Here is a 17,659-nt window from a genome sequence, read left to right on the forward strand (position 1 = left end):
TGTTCTTGTTTTAAGCTAACAGCTTTTCAAACGCTCGAAATTGGAAGTCAAAAACAGTACAATTGTTCGCTATCTGTGTACAAACAGTGCCTATATCAGCGTTTGATTTTCGCGGTATACAAACTTTGACGTCACACGGTGACCAGAGGCTCCTTTGGGTCAATCTCTGTTTTCAGACATTCCAGAGGTTCATGTCACGTGACTACCCAAAATGTCCATTTTCGTGGTCGTTTTTGATGGGTTATAGTAGGATTTCGAAGATTATTTTTTACACATGTTGATTATGGGTATGTAAACTCCTAAATTAATGGAATATCTCAAAAAAAAAATTGCCTCCATATTTGGTCTTTAATGAGATAAAGAAGGACCCGAAGACGCATGTTTTATAAGTAAAGATAAATGTCCATTACGTAAGGAAGTTTGTCAATCGGGAAACAAATCACATCTCAAGAATCTTTGAGAAACAGAAGTGAACGGGGGGGGGGGGGTGGGGAGAGAAGGGTTTGACGAGTTGAACGGAGGGACGAATGGAGAGAGTTGGTGGTTACTACACTTAGGCACATTTCAGACTTAAGCATTGTACCAAGCTTAAGACGGTTTTAAACAACGTTAAACAGATAGGAGATTGTCTTGGGATCGGAGACAAGAATATCGTTATGCAGAATATCCCGAGGGAGTTAGGGGGAGGGGGCGGGGATTGCTAACAATTGTAATGCCATTGACAAACTTATATGGTGTTCCTTTGTGACGTCACTGCTGATATTATACACATGAAGATAAGACCTGACACTGTTATATTGTATCTGCATCCATTACTTTTATTTCAAATACAATCTCATTATTTACAGTTATCATTCTGCTTACGGATGAACACACAACATTCAACATTTTGAATCCTATCGTTAAAATGAAAACAAAGAAAATATGACTTAATTAGAAAGTAACTTATTAACATATATTTGAAGAATCGCTCTTTGCAGAGTTTTTCTCTTCTTTACTTAATCACCAATTCTGAATAAGAAATGATCACCACCCACCTTACTTCTAAACAATAAGGAGAAGCACTGAGGTGCCATTTGAGGAACCTGTGCTAAGTACTATTACTAAGTGAAGATACCAGTTCCACAATAGCTTATTTAGCGTAAGGAATCTGTGGTACTGGTGAACATTAGGATGTATCATGCTTCGCATTGTGCCCATTTTACAGTTTACGCAAGTCATAGAAATAATAACCGTCGGACACATACTTTTTTACTTTTAACCATTTACCTTTCAAATGTCAAACAAGTAAATGTGGGATAACAGTTCTCAATATTAAATTCCTGCTGGTATAAAATCTGCCTTTATTAGTCCCAGATAACATGTGTAAAAGTAAGTTGGCCTGATGTTTCGATCCTAGCAGGATCTTCTTCAGATGCTAAATGACAAGTAACAGTAACAGAAGGGACAAAAACATGCACAGAATACAGACAGGTTAATGAGCACAGTGAACACAATGAGATACATGTAAGGGGATTAGTAGACAAGGGATGGAGAGAAGAAAACAACAGGGGAAGAGGAGAAGTAGGAGATAAACAGTGGAGGGACAAAGAGAGGATTAAAGGAACAGGGTAGATAACATAACGTTAGAAAATGTAATCAGTAATGTTTCGCTGAAGCCGATTAGTTTGAGGCTGACAGTGAGAGTTGTAAAAACCTTTAGCCAAACTTGACTACTTTCTTGTGTTTGTGGAGGCAATACTGCAACTATTCATAATAATTTGTAACCATGATCTAAACATCCTACACTATGTAGTGGAGTTACCTCAACCACTTCTCCTTAAAAAAAAAAAAAAAAAATTAATGTCTGCCTGCTTCCCTTGAATGGTGGAAACCAATGATGAATGTTACACAAACTGTGAACTCTGTACAGAGGACCATTATAAACCGAATAGCTCAACAGAAGGAAGAAACATCACAAAAACACAACATCTATGAAATACCCTGTAAGGAATGGATTCCAATTTGAGCCATGTCACCTTGCCTCCTCCTACACCCCACTTTACCCACTCAAACATTACTATTAAGTAACCAATCAATTCTTCTTACTATTTATCTATTAAACCAACATTTACCCCCCAATAGCAATCAATCAAGAAGTGTTTCCCCTGGCAACAGAGGCATAGCAGATGAATATATCATCTCCACAGCGAAAAAATATGCAAAAGCGATGACAATTCCTGAAATAATTTGTGCCAATCTGACGATAATTCAGTTCTACTATGTTTACTTTTTAGTAGCTATCCTCATGTTCCACTAACCCTCATCTCTTGAGAACCCTGTCATGTGACCAAACCATTTAAAACATTGCAATGTGCAGGCTATGCTGTAATTGAGATTGTAAGGTTTGAAGTTTCTTATGCTTCAGGCATCCTTGAATAATAATTAAAATGACATCATTTTTCTTTGTGTAAGGAAACTGCTAAGTAACAAGTCTCTTGTAGAGTGATCTTCCAACTAATTCATTCCAAGTATTAAACAACCTGAGATATGAATGAGCCAATGTTATAAACTCAAGCTTATTCGTGTTCTGGACAGTTTCAACAGAGGCTCTTTGTGTGATCCTGAGCTACTTCAAACAGGCCCACAGTAACACCACTTTAAAGATTTGTAAACTTGTTTCTGTAGTAAATGGGTAGGTCAAGTAGTCTGGAGACAAACCTCTTCAAGTTATGAATGTTATGCAATGGCTAGCGAACTCAAGGTCTGTAGGTCAGAAACTAAATTAAACAATTTACTTTAACAAAGTAACATACTTGCAGTTGCTGCAAAAAAAAACAGAATCACATTTTATGGAAAATAATAGCTTTCAAAAGAATAAATGATATAAGGCAAGTGTAATTAATAATGTAAGTAAAACATGTTTCTTTAAGTTTTGGCTGTTAAGCTACCGAGCAGTCAAAGCCTAGATATGTTCATAATCACTTAACATATTCATAATTATTATTCCACTTGGTTGACAAGTGGAAAGCGCTTAAAACGTCATCTGTATTGCCCTCCAAATTTTAATCTGCTTAAGCAGAGATTGTGATCAAAGATTTATAAAGGAGGGGTGTGGCCTTCAATTGTTGAATCTGGCTCCATACACAGGATCTAAGTGCACTCTCCCCCCCTTCCCTCCAACAAAATTAAAAATGCGTTAAAACTAGGTTTATAATGTGCTTTATAATTAGGTTTATAATTAGGACTACATGCAAGGTTGAACCAATAACTACTTTAATGTAGAGTGATATTGAAAAGGGAATCTGTGCCTGTTTAAGTCCCTGAAAGTTTCCACATAACTGCTGGTACTAATTATATCGACTCATTAAGGAGGGTGGGAACAGACAGTTTAATATATCAAGTGGAAAAACTATGTGGAAGTGGCAAGGGGAGGGGAAGGGAAGGAGGAAGAAGAAGTTGGTTGGAAATGAAAAAACAAATTCAAGATTTTGTGATCACATTTTGGTTTTTCTAATATAATTGGAAGGCCCATACTCATTCACTTGAACTCAGGTTGGTAATTCACTTCTTTAGATAGTTTTCACGGCGGCAATGATTTCACTTGTGGAAGAATGAACTTTGACCTACAATTCAGAGTACAGTCCAGATGTCGGTGCCAGAGTCTTGACCAATGCCTGAACTTCCTTAAACTTTGGGTTCTCCTTGTCACCTAGTAGCTGAAAGATGACGGCTTCGCTAGTCGTTACCATGACACCAGACTGTCGGAGATGCTGAGGAAACGGTTAAGCAAAAAATAAATAAATAAATAAATTTAAAAAAAGGAGGCATACTGTATGTTCAACAGAACAATGACAGTGATTTTCAATTTTGGATATATAGCAAAGACTACTAATTGGCTATAAATTAACTAATTATCTTTCCATCATTATCATCTGCAATCCTAGAACAGTTCTTAGAACTCATACAGCATCAGAGACAATCAAATCAATCTTACATGATGCTACTTGTTTCTAAAACAAGTAGCAAGACATTTTCCAACACACTCTCAGAAGTAACACAGTGCGATATATAAACTGGTATGACACGTTGTGTCATTCTTCTCAAAAGGCAAAAATAATCCCTTTCCATTTTGATAGGTACACTGCATTCACATTATTATGATGCAAAGTATGAGCAAATTTAAACTTTAAACTAACAACACCTCTTGTGCTGATGGCTATTCGCATGACTCATCAGATTTAAGGAATCAACTTCAATCAATCCTGATAAGCAGTCAGAAAATGATGGGCTGGAATAACTTATTTATAGCACAAGTAGTTTATCATAACCTTAGGTATGTACCGTGGCTTGGTTGTGTCGGAATACAAACATTGTAACTCCTTTTTCAATTGCAGCCAACCCCTTCAACCATCATACAGCCTCAACTTCCAAATTCTAATATCAATGTTACAATCCATTGATCCAACCAGGAGCCAGCAAAATCCCATTACTTTCTTCATCACCCCTGCCCTCCTTATAAAATTAGGTTACATTCAATCAACCATATCTCTAGTTAGGGAGAAGATATTGAGAAGGGGTGTTCAACTAGCAAAGCAGAACATTTTTCTTTTTACTATAAGTTTCAGATTGCTTGTCACCAGAAAATCTCAAGTTCATTTACTGTAAGTCTCAATCAAAAAGAAAATTCCTTAGTAGTACTACTATATCAAAGCATGTGTTTGCATTATCATTTGCAAATATGGAATGCCAAAAGGCTCAGCTACAATAATGACTTCAAAAGATATGTCCATAATGTTTGCTGATATGAAGAAAGAAGTGAACATTTTATTGCTGTTGTAACAGATATGTACATGATTTTCGATACACAGTATTAAATTTTGTAGTAGATCTATAAATTTCAGAATATCATCAAAATTTGGTGACATTTTGACATACATACAGAATGCATGATATGTGATCAAGTTTCAAAGGATAATTACACGCTGTTCGGTGCATTTACTGATATGCATAATGTTCGTTGTGTCATTGTGTACATTTTAAGTCTACAACATTATCATGTACTTTTACATGATCTGAATATCAGTTAAATGTTACATCATGGACATTCATCTTTCAGATTATCATCATATAATGGTAAGCCATATTCAGAGTATTATGGTATACCATCACACATACCTCAAAGGCAATCATTCTGTCCATCATGCTACGAGATGATGTGGCATCAGCTACCACGTGTACGTCCAGACCTCTCTTGACCAGGTCGATGGCGGTCTGCTCCACACAGACGTGGGTCTGAAAACCGACCAAAAAACATGGATACGATTTGTGAAAAAGTATAGTAGCAAAGAAATTAAGACGTGTGACCCTGCATATAAATGACGGGAGAGTTGATACGTTTCTCCGATTTATATTAAAATAGCTGGATTAATCTTGATGAGTAGCTTGATTTTATGGAAAGCACAAAGTAATGACACAAAGGGTCTTTTCACTTTAATTTATTTTCATGTTTTCTCTTACTGGGTTTGCAAAACCTTGTAAAACACCCAAACCAGGATACTGGCAGGCGATTCAAGGTTGTTGCCAGAAATCAACGTGCAAAAGGTGAAAATTACATAAAAACAAATAATAACATTGATAAATGAAAATAAACAAAATAAACAAAAAATATAGGAACTCTGAGTGGTATTGCATGAAGATGGAAATGATACAAAATCACTAGATTGTTTAACTTTTGTTCTCATGGAAAAGTAGGATATTACATTCCAAATTAATAAGTTCTTCACTTCCCAAACAATAGCGGGAAATCTGATGAAATAGCAAACGTTATGTACAGGAAATGCAGCAAGTTTATTCCAAAAAAAAAATTCAGAACTGATATTTGTGATAAATGAATGCTAACTGGCTTGATGGCATCTGGACCAGCTGGTATCAATTGTGGTATAAATACAAATAATGCTCATCATCCGATAATACCCTTGAACAGAAGGTACTCTGTCCATTTGTTGTTACCAAAACAAATTCAAAAGCCTTTACAAAATCTGTTGCTTTTTGAAATAAAGCATCGGTTACTGGCCTGGACTCAGTATTTCCCAGCAGACTTACTGTATTAAGCCTTGCCTACTTTTCCAGATACGAATTAGGGCTGACGAGCCTGACGTCGTTGTCATTTTGGACAGGTTTCCCTACAATCGCATTCTTATGAGGCATTACTTCTTTTCCTCAGGAATTAGCTCTTTGGCCAGAATGGGCCTTTTGAGCTTTTGGGTTACGGATTGTCGTGTTTCACTATTGTACATACAGTCCTAGAGGTTTCTCAGTAGGCATTACATCTACATATATAGTTCTTACAGTACAGTACCTCTACTCCAAACAGGACAACCGTTGTTAGAGTTGGTAGTTTGCTTAGCTGTTCTTCTACTGCTGGTATCACCATGGAAAACTTTGTCTTGTCAAAGACTCCTTTAGCATGGTCTATATCCAGTTCCTCCACTGTCTTTCCGAGTCCCTTTGGATACTGAAAAGAATGAATATTAAATAGACTTGAGGGTTTGCAAGTCTGCAGTCTTAAAACTTAGTACAGGTGGTAGGTGGGGGGAGGGGGGGAGAGACTATAGTGATTACGTTTTCCCTAGAAATTTTTGTCACATGAGTATCATTTACCATGAAACTATGAAAACCATAATGTGCTGTGTCCACAAATCTGATACAGTTTTACAGTTGTTTTAGTAGATTGGCCAGTTATGTAATTGGGAGAGTGGGAGATTTAAGATAATTAAGTATTCCCGGTTGTGCCACTTCACAATCAGAAAAATTTCATTCCAATGATTGTGTGGTGCCTAGAATGGGTGCCCTGGAGGAGTGGATAAAGGCGGTGGCATTTGAAGCAATGAGGCTTAGCAATCGGGAGGTTCCGGGTTGGATACCTGGTCAGGAGGTGGATTTTTCATCCAAGGGTAATCTACGGTTTTCCCATCTGAAATGACTTTATAAATCGAACAAGATTCCAAGTTTGTGTTAAAATATTGAATTGGAAGCCACCTGACATGTAAGTTGTAATCCATACTGTACACAAGCCCCTGCAGGTTTCTCCCACATTTGTGGTCACTGAAGGAAAATAATACTGCTGATTAAATTATTATTATATTAGAATCCATTCTTGGTAGAGTCTACATGAGAAAATATCAATTTTACAAATTTTTGTGCAATTTTTATTCTTCTGTATGATGGAGTATGTTGCAGGATTTTATTGAAATGTAATGCCAAGGAACTCAAAGGGTGCCTTGGGACCCCTAGGGTACCAAGCAAAGGTTCTGTACTGCAGGCATCACATAATGTTCTGCAGCCTGTAGACTGTATTTCTTGCAAAATTTAGTGATATCATCACTGAGGTACAGTATGGACAGTTACTACTTACTGTCAACTTATAATTACTGATTGAAAATCTTTTGTGCTTTAATTAAATGCATTTATCAAACAGAATATATGCTATTGTTCCCTGATTTTGAAATGAGGCACTGTACAAAGCAGAGACAAGAGAAGAATTATATTGCAGATAACCAAGGAACCCTCAATAAGTAAAATTTAAAGAAAATAAAGTACAGTACGCCAAACCTTTCACATTATTTTGAGGGGGTAAGGGGGGGGGGTGAGAGAAAAACACTATACTGTACCTGTTCAGTAGCTATGAGTGGAATGTCCAATATTTTTGATGTCTTCACCTGTAATCAGAGATGGAATGAAAAACAGAACTACATTATTGTGCCATATGATACAAAATTTACAAACACATACTCTGATGTGGAATAACATCTTTCTGCTCTAGTTGAATTTGGGTTCCAAATCACAATAATAACATTTTTTATAGAGGTAATTTTTTCTTTGTGGTGCATGATGTTGGGTGGGTGGGTGGGCGGGTCTTTGTTCCTGGTGAACTTAGATCTATAGTTCTGAACTTTCTAAATGAAACAGAATGTGGTTATTACATGTCAACACAAAACTGAGGTATTGAAACAACAAGTACAGTGAAGTAGTATTGGGTTTTTTCTAGTTGATAGATGACTAGCAGATGATTCCTGCAATATTGCTTTCCATAACATCATATGAGTTTACACCATCAAACTTTTAACAACCTTGCAGTTCTTTCTAATTTAAATAATTTTTTTGTTTAAGTTATTTATATACTGTACATATCCTGACATTTGAACGATGAAATAATACATACATGAAACCTTGCTATCTTCTTGTATGTATGTAAGCTCAATATGAAGGTAGGCAACTTAACTATTACAAACGGTCTATACACTGGGAAACTTGTTATGAATTCCGTTATTTTATTTTTTCTTCATAAAATTTGCAACACACATAACTTAAAGCTTTTATCGATGCACATCTGCTAAAAGATGAAAGAATACTATGTGCTGCTATCCACAAGATGTGTTGCATAGATAACACAGGTTCAAAGAAATATTCTTACAAACCCTTCGCACATTTGTTTCTGCATTATTTCAATTTTCTCTATAGAAGGAGCTTAAATAGATTGAAATTAGTAAGTTATAGGACACAATTGCTTCGCTGAAGTAACTGTATTATTTAACAAAGTGGCTATTCTTACGACTAGTTGTAAGAATAATTTATAAATACGCATGCGCAGTTGCTTTAACCTGGCTATTTTACGACTAGGTGTACTATTTTTACGACTAGGAGTAACAATAATTTCCGGTTAGGGTTAAGGTTAGGTTAGTGTTTAGGGTTAGGGTTACCCCTACTACATGCGCAGTTGCTTTATTTACTTTACTGCACTTGAATTCGCCGATGTCGTAAGAATAGTTTATTAATGATTGTTAGGACTAGTCGTAAGAATAGCCACAGCCATTATTTAATCTAATTTAACTGAGCATTGTTATGTATGTTTTATATCTTTCTTTTTATGATAACAAAAATTATATTTGTCAAGTAGGCCTAATCTTAAAATCCAATGAAAACCTGTTGGGTAGCCTACAGTTTTTCAAATTGCACAGTTTTTATTTATTAAAGAATAAAGAGTCATGTAAATCTGACAGGAAATTGAATGAGCAGAAGAATGAAATCATTTGTTGGGCAGGAAGCATATTCCTACGCCAGAGTATAGCCTGGTAGACGGCCTAGGCTACTGTACATATATTCTGGTTCATATACTTACAAGTCGATTCGCCACCTCCAAAATTTCGTCAAAATGCTTAATTGCTGGTCGAAACTTTTCCTGCATGTCACACAAAAGGAATGCAGTACAGGTGACCGACAGGGTCCCAGGGGTAACATGAAGACGCCCAGACATTACTTCAGAAACGTTGTGCTGCGTTATTTATTGTAATTAACTCCAGGTTGCTAGGTATACAATACACAACTGTAAAATAGACCTAACCTATTTGAAAAGATTGTCCAAATGTAAGGTGCAAAATGTCTTGCTTTGCTTGTTATGATCGCTGAACTCCTACAGTATATGCTACAACTGTACGCCGGTAAGTTTATCCTTAGCCTTTGAAGCTTACTGTATGAACACAATCGCTAAGTTGGGTCAACTAAGTGCAGTTGATTTTGAAGATGGCTTGTTAGAATCAGCTAAGCGATACGCAAGTGGTGAAATCTGTTGCGATGACTAAAACAAACCCTGTTCACTTTGAAATATGTTTTTTATTTCAAACAATGGCGGAGACAACAAAACGTTTCTGCCTTTGTTTCGCAGTGATCTTTGACTTGAGGGGAGCCACATGCGTTTGTTACAGTACCTGCACTCAGCGCAGTATATAGTATACACTCTAACTCGGGCCTCATAGAGTTACTGAAAATGAAACCTTCTAGGACGAGTGTAGCCATTTTATTTTATTTGTATTGGATCCCACTCCAAAAAAGAACACCTAAAATTGCAAACCAAGGTTAAAAATACATTCTTTTATATCATACTAGCTAGTTTGACCAAATTTTATACCATTAAATGTTATCATAAACCATTTTATCCACTATCCTGATCATATACAAAACAAAAGTTTGACCAAAATGTCTCATATTTGTCAGGCATGATCGTCACTTCAACACAACAATAATAGTTACAGTATTATATATATCGATGGTGCCTTTGAATCAGCTGATTAGTTTTTGCCTGTCTGTGACCATGTTAGCATATTTTAGGCTAGGCCATAAGTTTGTTTGCAACATCTTACAGAAATGTGATCTATATACCACTATCCATGTAAATAAATGTGGCTTTCTAAATCGCGAATAAAGCTGCCTGTTAACGTCTTAACTGTAACTTGTCAACCTGCTTTCCAAAAATTCTGAAGTTGGTTGAACATGGAACGCTGAGGTGATTAAACCACCCAAAGTTGCTGTTATGAATATGATGGACTAGCATAAAATAGGCTAGGCCCTACCTTAGGCCTCCTTGAGTCCTACTTTAACATGCAGCAGTACTATAGGCTATAGCCTTACTTTGGGTCACTCTATCTAGCCTAGCTGCAAAGTCTATTGTAATAGTATCATATTCTTCAGATGGAAAGGTTCCATCCAATATATCTGCTATGTTTCGATCATGAAGAAAAATAAGATGGTATGATAGCCCAATGTTTATTGACTAAGTTTGTGATGCTTGTGAAAGTGAGTCTGGGCAAGTGCTGTAGTACAGCGAGGCCGACCTCAAAGTCAAAGCTAGGCATTTGTGATTTGATTTTATAAGATAATGATATAATATGGGAGGGACTTATTCACCTGAATATTGTTGGTTCAATAAGGATGGGAACCTTGCTTATATACCTGACCAGCAGTTCAAAAAGTTTTGCTCTGGTGCCTACAGTATAGGCTACTTACCCAATTGTCAGTTCAATATTGATCATGACTTACTTAACGGATGACCAGTTGAATAAGTCGGTTACATTACTAAATACTGGTGCTTATTTACCCCAAAATCCATTAAATAAGGGTTGCTTAACTATCAAATCAAAAGGGCTCTTTCCTTTGTCTTAGTATATACTTATTTACCCAATCATTGATTTTAAATAAGTGTTGCATTAACTTGCTGCTTAATAACCAGATTATCGATTCAATAATTGGTGCTTATTTGCCAGATGGTAGGTTAAGTGTGCATGTTTTAGTGCATTATAACTGACCATCAGGAGATAATGAACACCAGAGTTGGGACCTGGTCATACCCACTCCAAGTGGTACAAGTGTATTTGACAAAACATTTAATTTACTTTATATATAATACACTTCACTAAGACTTTATAATGCATCTGAACACTTAGCAAGATGTGGCTATTTTGATAGGATGCATAGACACAATTTGTTCCTCAATTGCTTGATGAGTCTTTCAGCTCATAGGCTATGATCGAGTGAATAATCGAGCGCCCCATGCTTATTCACTGGAAGATCATGTAGATAGCCACTACAATGATTTAATGATGCTCCCCCTGAATATTTGCCCTGTGGTTTATTTTTATCATTTCATTGCATGATTTCATTGATGGCTTCATCAGATTCAGATTTATAGAACTGTTTTGTTTTATCTTAGTCAAAACTCTCATCAAAGTTGTCAAAAATGTCACCAGTTACATCATGTATGCACTAAAGTTTACTGAGTTTATTGAGGTAATAGGTGAAATAATTCATGAAAGTGCTTCAGAAATACAACAATGTTCTTTTCTTTCATTGTGCAAATTTGTGTCTTTCTTGTTGATGCTGTGCAGATTTAAAAAAAAGAAAAAAGAGCTATTGCAAAAGCTGTGTCTACATTTCACTCTGTATTTTATTGTTGTGTGATGCTGTGGGTGTCCTCTTGCACATTGGAAAAGTAATTGATTGAACAAAAATCAAGGGCCTGGCAAAGCTATAGTTTTAATAATTTCTGAACTGGTTATCTACATTTTTCAATGTTTGTGACCGTTTGTTTCTCTTATATTTTACAGATCCACCAGCTGGGTGAATATTTTGCATAGCAGGAATGTGCTGCCATCCAGCAAAAGGTCTTAACAGGGTATCCTAAATATAATTAGTTGGTTGCAGAGCACTGCCTGAAATAACTACTGTATACAATAATGAGATCAATATAGAAATATAGTCAAGTACTGCCAAAAAACAAAACCTGTGAAAATTTGAAGCAGTGAAGCCGAATGAACACAGTGCAGTTGTTTTGGCATCTCGTGGCATTACCCCAGGCTGAATATTTGCATGGAATATTTATTTTCATGTGTTAGTAAAGATGAATTCTACTCTTAAGTTACTGGAAAGTCACTCCGGGCGTGGACGCATCCTGCGCACCGTCCAGTATGGCTCGAAGATGGTCGCAGGAACGACCTTTGTGAATGAACAAAGCAGAAACGGTCTGTTGGTTCTAAGCAGTCAGTTGGGTCTGTGTCGTACAATCCTTCGCCTCTTTGACGATCTACCAATGTTGTCTTACACCATGAGCTATGGACTCGGGTCACAGGTGTGTAGCACCCGCTTTGTGCTAGCTTATGTTATTACATAATAGTCTTGACTGAATTGTTTTTGCAATTGTTATGTATTTAGTCGTGTATAAAATGGTCCAGTTTGTGCCCCCTCCCACACCCTTCATAATGCGAAAGTCTACAGTACGCTACTGTGCATTATCAGCATGTACCGCTCATGATCAATCTTGATAGCCATAGACACCCTTGACTGCAACTCTTAACTGTACACAATCAATGCTCCTTGTCAATGTTTCATTATTATGTGCAGGGAGTATATACCTTTATGGACTACCACTAGGGGCTTTCATATTGCTATGCCAATTTAGTTCACAATTCCAAATTTGCATGTACAAAATTAAATTTGTAAGATTGGCTTAATGTCTTTCTTAATTGAAAAAGTAATAAATCCAATAACTTTAAAGTAATTCATATGCAAATTTCAGCTATGAAGAACAAATTTCCTTAAAATTTTTGCAGGATTTTGTTTCCTCAGTAGAAAGGGAATTAAAACTGGAAATTGTTAATCATATATATTTTTGTTGTTGTATGTTTCCCATCTGCAGGAGAAGTCTGTATTTATTCGACTGATAACACTGGTACAGAACTTTACGGATCAACTTTTCTTTCCAATTGAGCATATAGCCTGGGCATCTGATGCTGGTATTTTGAAGATATCTTCAGCGAGGTGGAACAACTTGTGTGTTTATTGTTGGCTCATTTCTCTTTCTATTACTATAACCAGGTAAGTACTTCATAAAAGGAATGGAAAAACAGATCAAAGGGCGTATACTCGACGTACATTAATGATCATCTCACTAAACTACACGACTTATCAAATTTAAACATCCCTTAATTCCCAATAGATGTTTGCTAAGTTAAAAGAGAATTTGATGAACTAAAGACATGAGCAGTAGAAGGTTTCCCTCTTCTGCATGTGAAGGAATCTTGCACGAAGCATAATTTCCAATCCTAACACTTGGTACTTCCAAGGATGTTGCTACCAGTTCATTATGCTCTGTGTAAAATAAAGGAATGCAATTTCTCTACCAAAAACTCCGAGGATACTTTGTCTTGGTTTCATTCTATGCTGAAAAACAAAAAAAGAAATTGATAATTCCAGGGACTAATTAAGTTTCCAAATTTTGCATAGTAGTTTTGAAGTCTCTGAACTTCATCTCTTGTTAATTACTATGGTTTCTGTGTACAAGAACTGTTATAGACCTTTGTAAATGTATAGCAATCTGCCCATTTTGCATAGCATTTTGCGATGCTATACCCAGGGATGTGCCCAGGATTTACTGAGTGCCGGATATACTGATTGCCGTCCTGGGAGAGGGGTCTAAGGGGCAGGGGGTGTCACCCTCCCCTTTGAGAAATTTTTCGATTTTGAAGGTGCTCAGATGCCAAATGCTGTCACTTGTGTAGCTTTTTAGGCACATACACAAGTACTAGTTTTGCTAACAATTTACATTTTTGAATTTTTTTTTAGTGAAATATATTACGTAGCCTACCTGGTTAAAGTTATTAGTTTGTTTCAAAGAGATTTTACAAGGGTCCGATTGAGAGCCGTAAGTAATGTTTCTCGCATGCGTAACTGATGCATTATTAGTCTGTATGATTTTGGCATAGGCTAGGCCCAATTTATGTTGAATATATTGTTAGGAATGTCGGGATATTAGATGAATATAGTACTGGGCGGGATTCACGATTTTTAAGACAGTGCTGGGCGGTAATTTTTAGTGCTGGGCGAGGCCGCCCAGCGTGGGCACATCCCTGTACAGTATACTGTATAGATTATTCCATGAATTCACATTCAAACATGTTTCAAATTCATATGGTGAAGATGACTAGCCATAAAAGTCACACATCATGAAAGTAGTTTAAAAATCAGTTGTATGAATGTACCATAACTACAAATGGAGTCATCAATGTTATCTGTCAGGGACTTCATGTATCGGGAGCACTAGACAGAATTTCCACTAATGCCTTGCCACACATTGTTCCGTTATGATATGTTGTTGATGTCCCTTGATACTCTGTGCATTTGTTTTCACTTTCTCTTGTTTAAACTTAAAAAAAAAAAATTCTGGTAATACATGAGAGCACCCACTGCTCACAATGTTGACGATACTATGTGTCCAGTACTCTAGTTGTGGTGTATCTGACAATAGTTCCTGCACAGCCTGAGATGAATTCATCATCAATCCAGTAAGTTTGTGTTTAACTCTCATTTGTGTCTGTATTACAGGGCTTTGTTTCCTCCAAGTTCCAGCTTTCTGGTTGCTTTAAGAGAAAGTCGGAAATTACCAATGTTAAATGGTTGTCAGATTCTGTTTAGTCTCTCTTGTGACAACTTTCTTTCGAATTGATACTTTTCATTGCAGAAATTTGATTCAATTGACCAAATTGAGGCAAAGGGAAGCTAAGAAAAGGTCTACAGATGCATCTGGGTAAGTATAATCTACTCTTTGGGTATCTGAACTGTAAAGTAAATTGCAATGCAAAGTTACTCAATAGGATATTAAAGGAGACACAAACCCAATACATAATTGTTGGTCCAGTGATAGAGATAACGGTGATTGAACAAGTTCCTTGAAACAGCTGAGAAATACATTTAATTTGGAAAACATCACAGATGTTCTTAATGTTTTACTGAGTTTACACAGTCTACCCTAAACACAAGGTAGGAAAATGAACTACTGAAATTTTCAGACCTAGCATTTCACAATTTTGTCATGTTATGTAATGGAGTACAACCCACTACCACTGAGGAAATTTAAAACAAGAGAAGTATTGTCAAGCAATGTTTACCGTAAACTTTATTCCTTTTTTTTAGATCCGTCTCGAGAAAATTGAGCCCAGAGGAACTCTGGACTTCTCTATCGATTGTTAGTGAGTTAGCTGACCTGGCTATCTGCATCCATTTTATGCCGTCTGGATTTCTGTGGTCAGGTAAACTCACAACATTCGTCGTGGGATTGCTAGGATTGATATCATCTCTCATTCCATTGTGGAGACTTGTTCAGTCACAGAGGTGAAGCTCAAATGATGGACATTTCCTTTTAGTAGCTGAAATTAACAGAATGAAATGGTTGCATGTAATATGCATGGTGTCATTATTGTAAGCTTGCCATTATTGCAACTTTTCTGATGTTTCTGAGGAAAATTGGAAATCTTAAAAAAGTGTATATGTGTGAAGAAATCTAAATTGAATAAAGAGAGGAAATGCATTTGAAGTGAGGCACTGCATTTACAAGCATTAGAATAACATTTTATGGTAAATTAGAGGGAAAAAAAGAGATAAGAACTTTGGCTTGATACACAGAACAGGTGATTTGTAGTTGAAGAAAAAATTGGACCATTGAGCAGTGTGTAATTTAGTGTAGCAAGCTTTCAATTTCCCCTTAAACAATGCAAATAGTCATGAATATTCAACAGAGAACTTGTACAAGCCATTACTATATTTTTTTGTGCCTCAAGGTGAGGAAGTGACTCAAGGCACTTTAGTATTTCATTGCGGCAAAACGTCGTTTCACATTGAACAATGGTCCATTAATAATGTACTAAAGTAGTGCATAATTACACTGTTGAAAGCACAGTCAGAAGATAGTATAAATCTTAGTTAAGGTATTCCCAATGATGGCTATACTAATCTTAAATAAAGGTTGCAAATAAGGCTTGCCTTTTTTATGTATTTAACCATAATTATGTATTTGTAAATAGCGCCATCTAATAGGGAGGCTCTTTCCAGGCCATCTGTTTACCATGCTAATACCAGTCAACGAATCATTCATTTCCATCAATAATTTTTGTTGCGAATCTAAAGGCATCATTACTTTATGATCAAAGTGTTACAAAACAGATTATAAATTACAAACATTAATAAGCTTTTGGTGGTATTTAGTTGACAAGACTGTAGACAACAGCATCTCAAGAGTCGAAAAGGTTTAGACCATAACAAGCAACTTGGTAATTTGACCTTGATTATATTATCATAAACTGTAATATGTAATTTAATCAAACTAATGAGGGCTTACGTATCTCAGGTTTTCTAATCACTATCTGCCACAAACATAAAAAATAAAATAAAAAAATAAAATAAAAAAATAAAAAAAATCTGGATTTCTACAATATTTATTTTAGTTAAATTTGATATTCCAGTCCAACAGTAATTAATATATTTGACAAACATCTTGTAAATTCTTATAAATATCTCCCAATCATTCATTCTGAAACTTGTATTGGGAGTTAAATTGCAAAGCATCTCAATTTAAATAGGATGTATATGCCTTTTTGTTAATATATATATATATATTGGTTGTACCATAAAGCAAATCAATGCATTGATTGGTCTAGCTTGATACACAGCATTTTATGAATATTCATTTTGCAGTTTGAACTATTGATTCTGCTGCTACATTTGAGTGACTGTTACCTTAATTAAGTTTGATTTTGTTTTTACTGAATCCCCCAAAATTGTGCTCAAAGTTCAAAACAGTTTCCCTAACAACTAAAGTGGTCCTTTATTTATCACTGATTATGATATCTAGATATGAAAAATGATAAAGCTTCTTGTTTGTCATAATCTTTGTCAATGAAGAGTTGCACACGTCTCCATCTTTCAAGGAGCTGTCAAATTTCTGCAGACTCCCCTGGCCAAAATGAAAATTTTCCAGAGCTTGCCTCAGGGTGAATCTTGATCTTGCCCTGATAAAAAGTCAAGCAAACAAGGATGGGGGGGGGGGGGTTGTAAGGGATATACAGCCTTGGGATGGATGGGGTCAATTAGGGGGATATGGGATAAAGAATAAACAATTAATGTACTCTATTTTTCAAAATATGCCAAAGGAAGAATAAAGACTTCCTTTGCACCTGTATCTACCATTTGGTAATCTTCTTGTTATTGATCTCATGCAGGTCTATATTATTAATGAGCTAATACAACCAAGAGTGTACACAGAAAGCAGGAGCAAGTCTTACATATTAAGTTATTTTGAAAAATTGCTTAATTTACTTTGGTCAGTTAACATCTTGTGGGTATTTATATATCTGACCACAAAGTTTGTGTATGTGTTCTATATTTATGTGTATGTGTTTGCACATGAATATGCAGGTGCTTCCTGGTTAACCTTTTTTGCCTGCAATCCATCACTCTTACCATTATGCTCTGTTGTCCTGCCCTCAACAAATGTATATAATGCCAAATTATATGTGTT

General features: G+C 36.0%; 2 protein-coding genes across 2 annotated transcripts; one reads left to right on the forward strand and one right to left on the reverse strand.

Annotated features, from left to right (window-relative positions):
* Nucleotides 1-1,519: 1,519 nt before the first annotated feature.
* Nucleotides 1,520-9,756, reverse strand: LOC139966472 (isochorismatase domain-containing protein 1-like). Its single transcript, XM_071969496.1, has 5 exons — nucleotides 9,161-9,756; nucleotides 7,653-7,700; nucleotides 6,341-6,496; nucleotides 5,158-5,274; nucleotides 1,520-3,752 (listed from the first exon to the last, which is right to left on the reverse strand). Exons 1-5 carry the CDS (start codon nucleotides 9,293-9,295, stop codon nucleotides 3,606-3,608), a joined length of 603 nt encoding a protein of 200 aa, XP_071825597.1. The 5' UTR covers nucleotides 9,296-9,756; the 3' UTR covers nucleotides 1,520-3,605.
* Nucleotides 9,757-10,128: 372 nt separating this feature from the next.
* Nucleotides 10,129-16,910, forward strand: LOC139966471 (peroxisomal membrane protein 11C-like). Its single transcript, XM_071969495.1, has 5 exons — nucleotides 10,129-10,321; nucleotides 11,919-12,439; nucleotides 13,007-13,185; nucleotides 14,828-14,893; nucleotides 15,280-16,910. Exons 2-5 carry the CDS (start codon nucleotides 12,212-12,214, stop codon nucleotides 15,479-15,481), a joined length of 675 nt encoding a protein of 224 aa, XP_071825596.1. The 5' UTR covers nucleotides 10,129-10,321; nucleotides 11,919-12,211; the 3' UTR covers nucleotides 15,482-16,910.
* Nucleotides 16,911-17,659: the final 749 nt, after the last annotated feature.

The sequence above is a fragment of the Apostichopus japonicus genome, chromosome 4 (genome assembly GCF_037975245.1).
Source record: "Apostichopus japonicus isolate 1M-3 chromosome 4, ASM3797524v1, whole genome shotgun sequence".
In the NCBI taxonomy this organism is placed as follows: domain Eukaryota; kingdom Metazoa; phylum Echinodermata; class Holothuroidea; order Aspidochirotida; family Stichopodidae; genus Apostichopus; species Apostichopus japonicus.

Bases quoted from the DNA above. Each gene is read 5' to 3' on its own strand.
- LOC139966472 (XM_071969496.1), bottom strand. From the start codon at position 9,295: ATGTCTGGGCGTCTTCATGTTACCCCTGGGACCCTGTCGGTCACCTGT. The intron at 7,701-9,160 runs GTAAGTATATGA...CTCTGATTACAG, and splicing joins TGGAGGTGGCGAATCGACTT to GTGAAGACATCAAAAATATT. The intron at 3,753-5,157 runs GTATGTGTGATG...CCGTTTCCTCAG, and splicing joins ACAGAATGATTGCCTTTGAG to CATCTCCGACAGTCTGGTGT.
- LOC139966471 (XM_071969495.1), top strand. From the start codon at position 12,212: ATGAATTCTACTCTTAAGTTACTGGAAAGTCACTCCGGGCGTGGACGC. The intron at 13,186-14,827 runs GTAAGTACTTCA...TTTTCATTGCAG, and splicing joins CTTTCTATTACTATAACCAG to AAATTTGATTCAATTGACCA. The intron at 14,894-15,279 runs GTAAGTATAATC...CCTTTTTTTTAG, and splicing joins AGGTCTACAGATGCATCTGG to ATCCGTCTCGAGAAAATTGA.